The sequence below is a fragment of the Etheostoma cragini genome, chromosome 8 (genome assembly GCF_013103735.1).
Source record: "Etheostoma cragini isolate CJK2018 chromosome 8, CSU_Ecrag_1.0, whole genome shotgun sequence".
Lineage (NCBI taxonomy): Eukaryota > Metazoa > Chordata > Actinopteri > Perciformes > Percidae > Etheostoma > Etheostoma cragini.
The window spans coordinates 20,712,007-20,718,475 of record NC_048414.1 but is presented as its reverse complement, the minus strand read 5'-3'; the positions used below and the strand labels follow the sequence as shown (position 1 = coordinate 20,718,475).

Below are 6,469 nucleotides of genomic sequence, written 5' to 3'. Positions count from 1 at the left end.
ACAATAGGGGACTATTTTAATTCCAAAGGCCAAGGGACCTTTATCAGGATGCATAGTATCCTGGATCTATGAAATAACTGTCCCTGTTCTGGCACTGTAGTAGTTCCTTTCAGTTGGAAAGAGACAACGAGAAAAGAAGGCACATGGATGAAGCTTACCATCAGTGGAGCTTCCCTGGGACAGGACGACGCCAACTTCCACATCAGAAGTGTCCACTTCCACTACACTATAAGGCGGGAGGTACCAGGCTGAGTGAGGTTCTTTAACTCCACAAAAGTTTTATAGACTCCAGCCAATGAACTGGGCTTGACGTCAGGGCAGTTAACATGGCAGCCACCCGGCTGTAATCCCGGATGAACAATTGATAGAAATTTGAAAACCCCAGGAACCTCTGGAGCTGCAATCTTGTATCGGGCTGGGGTCAGTCCTGGACCGGTCCATCTTGACTTGTCTCTTTGAGATGATATATCCAAGGAAGAAGGTGGTGTGGGCGTGCAAGTCACACGTCTCTGCTTTCACAAAGAGATGATTTGCCAGTAATTGCTGCAGAACCTGCTTGACATGCTGGGTATGGCTAAGAAGGATGAGAATGTCATCCAGGTACACAATTTCAAAGTGACCAATCATATCTCTCAGGACATCATTTGTAAATGATTATGAATAAATCATTTACTATACTCTAGAACACTGGAGGGACATTGGTAAGTCTAAACGGCATGACCTGATACTCAAAGTGGCCCATGGACGTGTTGAACTCCGTCAACCACTCACCCCCTCCTTTTAAACGGATAAGATAATACGCATGGTGTAAATTGAGCTTGCTGAACACAGTAGCGCCCTGCAGGGAATCGAAAGCAGAGTTCATCGAGGGCAGAGGGTACTTGTTCTCAATTGTAATGTCATTTAACCCCCGGTAATCAATACAAGGCTGAAGGGAGACATCTTTCTTACTCTCAAAGAAAAACCCCGCCCCAGGGGTGAAGACAAGGGAAAAATGAGGCCAGCAGCTAGGGACTCCTTAATGTAGCACACATGGCTTCACGTTCCAGTCAAAAGATGCTGTATAGGCGTCCTTTGGAATACGTAGCTCCAGGGATCAGGGTAATGGCACATACGGTCGGTGGGGGGGGGGGGAGACAGAGCCTTCTGTTTGCTGAACACTTCACCCAAACTGTGTTAGATTTTCATTTTTTTCATCACAAAAAATGGGCCTTCAAAATAAGCTGAAAATGTCAACATTGGAAATATCAAATAACTTTGGAAAAACCATCAAAAAAGCACCCACAAAATTGAAAAAGTGACAAAAATGTCAGAAAAAGCGATACCTTTTTTCATGGTTGATGGGAAGACAACACAAGGGTCAAGACCTGACTGAAAACAGAATGGTAACAGGCAGTCTTAAGGCAGTTAGCATGACAGTCAATACTCCAACTAGTTACCTTTCCTGTCACCCAATCGAAAGTGCGGTTGAGTTCCTTCAGCCAGGGATAACAAAAAACCAGGGGAGCGCGGGGAGAGGGCATGAGGAAGAAGGAGATGACGTCCGAGTAATTTCCTGACAACAATATCTTGAAAAAGTTCAGTTTTCATGGTCACGTGCCATTGGTCTCCCGTTAAGAGTGGTAGCTTCAATGGCCTCCTTAGTTGCTCCTTGGAAAGCCCCAGCTGCTCCACCAGGTTGGCAACCTTTGTGCCCCTGAATTGACCAAAGTTAATTTCATGTTAATTTTAACAGACTGATTAGAGTTAATGAGGGTGGCAGGAAAACGGGGTATGGCTGGGTTATTGGGAGACTGAGATTGGCTTGTTGGGAGTTTAACGGGCTCTGCGGACAGGAGGAGATGTAATGGCCAATGTCACCGCAGCTGTTGGTCTCACATCTATGCTGGCACTCCTTCACGGATAACCCGCGTTGTCCCACTTACATGGGTTCAGGATCAGATGACTAAACCTCTCCTTTCATCTCGTGGGGTGTCGAACGACCAGTAATCCCTGGTCTATTCCTGGACTTGGATGGGAACAGAATTAGTGACTGTTGGAGGACCCCTTTTGTCTCTCCCTCCTTCTCTTTCGACATCTGTTATCCATCCGAATAGACAACCCCTGATGACCAATGTCCTGAATTCCGCCTTTCCACGGAGCACACCAGTCACAAAAGATGATCAAGCTTTGTCCGTGACGTAGGTGTTGGGCTTCAAGTCAAACATTGATCCACACTGTATGAGGAACAAACAACATTTTCCCAAATCCCCCTCATACCTCTTGGGTGTCGGAACCTTGGGGTGTTGGAACGAAACGGATCCAGGGACAGCAAGCATGGGGGGTGAAGTGGGTGGAGGAGAAACTGCTGGGACACCAAGCTGAGCCTTGAGTGTCAACAGACTTGTTGATAGGGTTTATACGGGAAGATGTTCTCTCCTGTCTCAGGCAGAAAACAGACTCCAGGGGCGGGGATCATGATGGTTGAGTTAAGAGGATGAAAATTAATTCCTAGTTCACTGCTTCTTCATTTTAAATTCTTATATATTAAATATAGTATATTATAGTATAGTATATTAGCCTATGGGCTAAATGATTTTTATTCTATTATTCTCTGAATTTAATGCATGACGTGAATCTAATAACTTCCATATTCATACTCAGGCCAGCCTATTTTTTTAATTATAGTTTCTTCTTTTTTTAAATCATGCAGAGACAATGCTAGCAAAATATGATGTTTTTGACTTAATTGTGCTAACAAGGCACTTCAAAGGTGCAGTAGCAGTTTCACTTATAGAAAGCACAATGTTTGTACCCTCCCAGACATTTTATATATAAATGATGGTATTTAAAAAATGAGCTGCATGTGTACGTTTACTTTACGTTGTTTGATTTTAACAAATGTGAAGCTTTGTATGTGTTAAGGAAGATAGAGAACAAATGAGTGTCTGTCATGCATGGTAAGATAACATAATTGGGATGACCAGAGGGTGCTGTTGGACAAGAGGCGGCCCCTAAGAGGGGCTCGTTGGGGCAAACCAGTACATTGTTTTAACCTATGGAATGTCACTAACAGTGCCTATACATGTGGGTTTTCAAAGCACACTTGATTAATGAGGTTGTGCCATCACCCAACCCAATACATTGCCTCCAATTGCTTAAGCAGAGCTCTTGAAATATTCACTTAAAGTATGTCATTACAATTAAAGTCAACTGAATTCTCTGACTCTGGAGTCAATGAATGACACAACACTTATGGGTTATAGTATGTCCCCAAATAAATTCAGTCCTGGATGTATGGCTTACATATGGATGAATTGTGTGATACATTGTGAAAATTGTCATACAGAAATGTGGCTGCAGCCAAACTATACTTTTGTGTGGAACTCAACTAATCTGAAATCATAGTGGACAGTGGAAAGTTAAAAGCACAAACTACATCTACTGTATATGTACCATTACTTAATCAGTGTGGTGTATTCTTAACATAGACTGTCACTTTACCTTGCAATTTTGTCTCAATATGCCTTTGTATAGTTTATATGTATAACTTATAGTGTATAACATAATAATGAGCTGTAATGCTATTGCACAGAGGAAGCCTACAGTAGGTACTACGAAAATGAAATGCATACATGCAGAGCAAAAGATACTATTGTAATTTAGGCATAGGCCTACAGTTTTGGAGGCAGGAGGACCCTGGGACTCTGTACTTTGACAAGGATCACCATTTGTTCTATTACACTACAACATAAAAATGTACACATAGTTACAAAAGTTTATCAAAGTTTTACGATTCCAACAACAGTACAGCTTAAGGGCAACAGAAACATGTCTTTAGATAAAGTGGGTGGCCTTTATTTTGTTGGTCTTGCAGCAGGTTTATTTGGAGCTAGTGTACTTGGTCAGGGCCTTGGTGCCTTCAGACACGACATGCTTGGCCAGCTCCCCGGGCCGCAGCAGGCGGACGGCGGCCCGGATCTCCCTAGAAGTGATGGTGGAGTGCTTGTTGCAGTGAGCCCGATGGAAAGCCTCACCAGCGATGTGCTCAAAGATGTTTCTCACAAAAGAGTTCATGATGCCCATAACCTTGGAAGAAATGCCTGTGTCAGGATGGACCTGCTTCAGCACTTTGTACACATAGATTATCTTTCACTTTTTCTTACCGGTCTTGCTGACGCTCTAAGAAACGGCTTTCTTTGAGCCCTTCTTGGGCACTTTGACGGTGGGGTCCGGCATGATTAGCAGTAGGTTTGTCCGCCTGACTCAGACCACAGAATGGTCACTTTATATCCACTCATGAAAATCTTACTGTGCTGTTGGCTGTCGCTCGCACAGGATCGGTTGTCTCTTGAGCGTGACTGAGCACGCACTAAACAAGTAACTGTTCCTTTAAGAATTTGTATCGGATTTTAGGGATCGTTCAGACCTGTCTGAGTTTACTGATACAAGGTTATAAAACATGCATGTTTAAAGGAGGAAGGATAACAGAGGACAGAGGTGTGTAAAGTAATTAACTAATAGAATGAAGATGAAACTATTATAAACAAAAATACTGGAAACCAGTTAAGTTAGTCCTCATTCTAGGCTACTCTGGACACTGGATGGATTTAATCAGTAGTCGATTTAATCAAAACTGAGCACTCACTGGGATGCTAGGGTTCATTGAACTCTTAAATACAAAACTGTTGGCCTTCAAAGAAAGCTTAAAAGTGAGAATTTATTTTGAATGCTGATACATGCAGATTGGGGGCACACTTGGCCTACTAGTTTTCCATACCACCGACCTCAAATATTACAGATGGTTACCTCAGGTATATACTGTATTTTTATTTATTGTTGATGTTAAAACAGCCCCCACCCTATAAAAAACCTCTGCAGCCATTGTTATAAAGTTTGTAAAACTTTGTTTAGCTCACATTTGCTCTCTCTGAGAGGACACAGATGTACAAAAAAATCCCATACAATGCAATTTAAAAGAAAATTACTTTATTATGGTGTATTTCACATCATATTATATGATAAGAAACAGCCCATCAACTGAACTTCTTTACTCAGCTGTGTCTTTTCCCTGGAAAAAAATAAAATAATTAATACAACTATTAATTGTTGTACACATCATACTCATTACACATATTTTTCCAGTCATGACTAAAGTATTGTGAGACACAAATAACAATAGGAGGTATTTCATTTGGTTACATTTTCATAAAGCTGATGTGTATATGTTTACCTTGCCAGAGTCACGGCTCTTGGCTCTCATCTTGTTGACTTGGGACTCTGCGATGTCAGCGCGCTCCTCAGCCTCCTCCAGCTCATGCTGCACCTTCCTGCACTTGGACAGATGAGTGTTGGCCTGCTCCTCCTGAAAAACCATAGAGATTGAGATTTTTAAATTGCCTAAAACACCAGAGGTGTACTTTTTTATTGTTGAAATTGTATGTTGTTCTTACCGCCTCCTCTGCCTGCCTCTTGTAGGCCTTGACCTTGAGCTGCAACTTGTCAACTAGATCCTGCAGCCTGTTAACGTTTTTCTTGTCTTCCTCAGTCTGTTAAAGTGTATTTAATAATTTTAAAAAAGATCAGTTTTTTGGGGACTTGTATATGTCAAGTTGATTTGCGTGTTAACTATTAAAGTGACTGTACCTGATATGTGAGCTCCTTCACCCTCCTCTCATATTTGCGGACACCCTTAATGGCATCTGCTCCACGTCTCTGCTCAGCCTCAACCTCTGCCTCAAGTTCACGTACCTTCAATGAACAATAATGAAATAAGTATATATCTTTTTATATGTAAGTTGAGCTCTGCAAATTCTTTATTTTTTTTCTCACCCTAGACTCCAGTTTCTGGAGCTGCTTCTTGCCACCCTTCATGGCCAGGTTCTCAGCCTCATCCAGGCGGTGCTGCAGGTCTTTAACAGTGACCTCCAGGTTCTTCTTCATCCTCTCCAGGTGAGCGCTGGTATCCTGCTCCTTCTTCAGCTCCTCAGCCATCATAGCAGCCTAGTAGAGAGAGCATGCAATGTTATTTAGTGTCCACATTTTCCCAATTGTAAATCAGTGTGGCATAAACATGATTTTGAAGCTTTTATTCAAAGATAATTACGTAATGGTGCTGTAATTAAACCTTGAAAAAACACATTGGTGTAAAAGAGAGAATTAAAACGCAAACCTACATCAGTGATGGCCTTCTTGGCCTTCTCCTCTGCATTCCTTGCTTCTTGAACAGTGTCATCCACTTCACTCTGGACCTGGACCAGATCAGCCTCAAGCTTCTTCTTAGAGTTCAAAAGGCTTGTGTTCTAAAAGGCAAAACAAGATTTATGCACTTTAGTCATCACATGCTCAATTTTCACATGTTATTCCTTGGGCGGACGGTTCCCGTGCACGGGACGTAAACTCGCCGTCTTTTGAAAGTGCTGACTTCTTTCCTAAATTGTAAGCATTAAACCGTCATAAACACGCTCATGCCATACATCATTTGAAAGCT

General features: G+C 42.1%; 1 protein-coding gene and 1 pseudogene across 1 annotated transcript in view; both read right to left on the bottom strand.

Annotated features, from left to right (window-relative positions):
- Positions 1 to 3,861: 3,861 nt before the first annotated feature.
- On the bottom strand, positions 3,862 to 4,218 carry LOC117948514 (annotated as a pseudogene).
- Positions 4,219 to 4,954: 736 nt separating this feature from the next.
- Positions 4,955 to 6,469, bottom strand: part of LOC117948492 (myosin heavy chain, fast skeletal muscle-like) — a 12,988-nt gene continuing 11,473 nt past the window's right edge. The window contains exons 35-40 of the mRNA XM_034878133.1: positions 6,156 to 6,281; positions 5,812 to 5,982; positions 5,626 to 5,730; positions 5,433 to 5,528; positions 5,213 to 5,344; positions 4,955 to 5,050 (exon numbers count right to left, since the gene is read on the bottom strand). Coding sequence (XP_034734024.1) covers positions 5,030 to 5,050; positions 5,213 to 5,344; positions 5,433 to 5,528; positions 5,626 to 5,730; positions 5,812 to 5,982; positions 6,156 to 6,281 — 651 coding nt within the window. The 3' untranslated portion in view covers positions 4,955 to 5,029. The remainder of the gene's footprint in view (positions 5,051 to 5,212; positions 5,345 to 5,432; positions 5,529 to 5,625; positions 5,731 to 5,811; positions 5,983 to 6,155; positions 6,282 to 6,469) is intronic.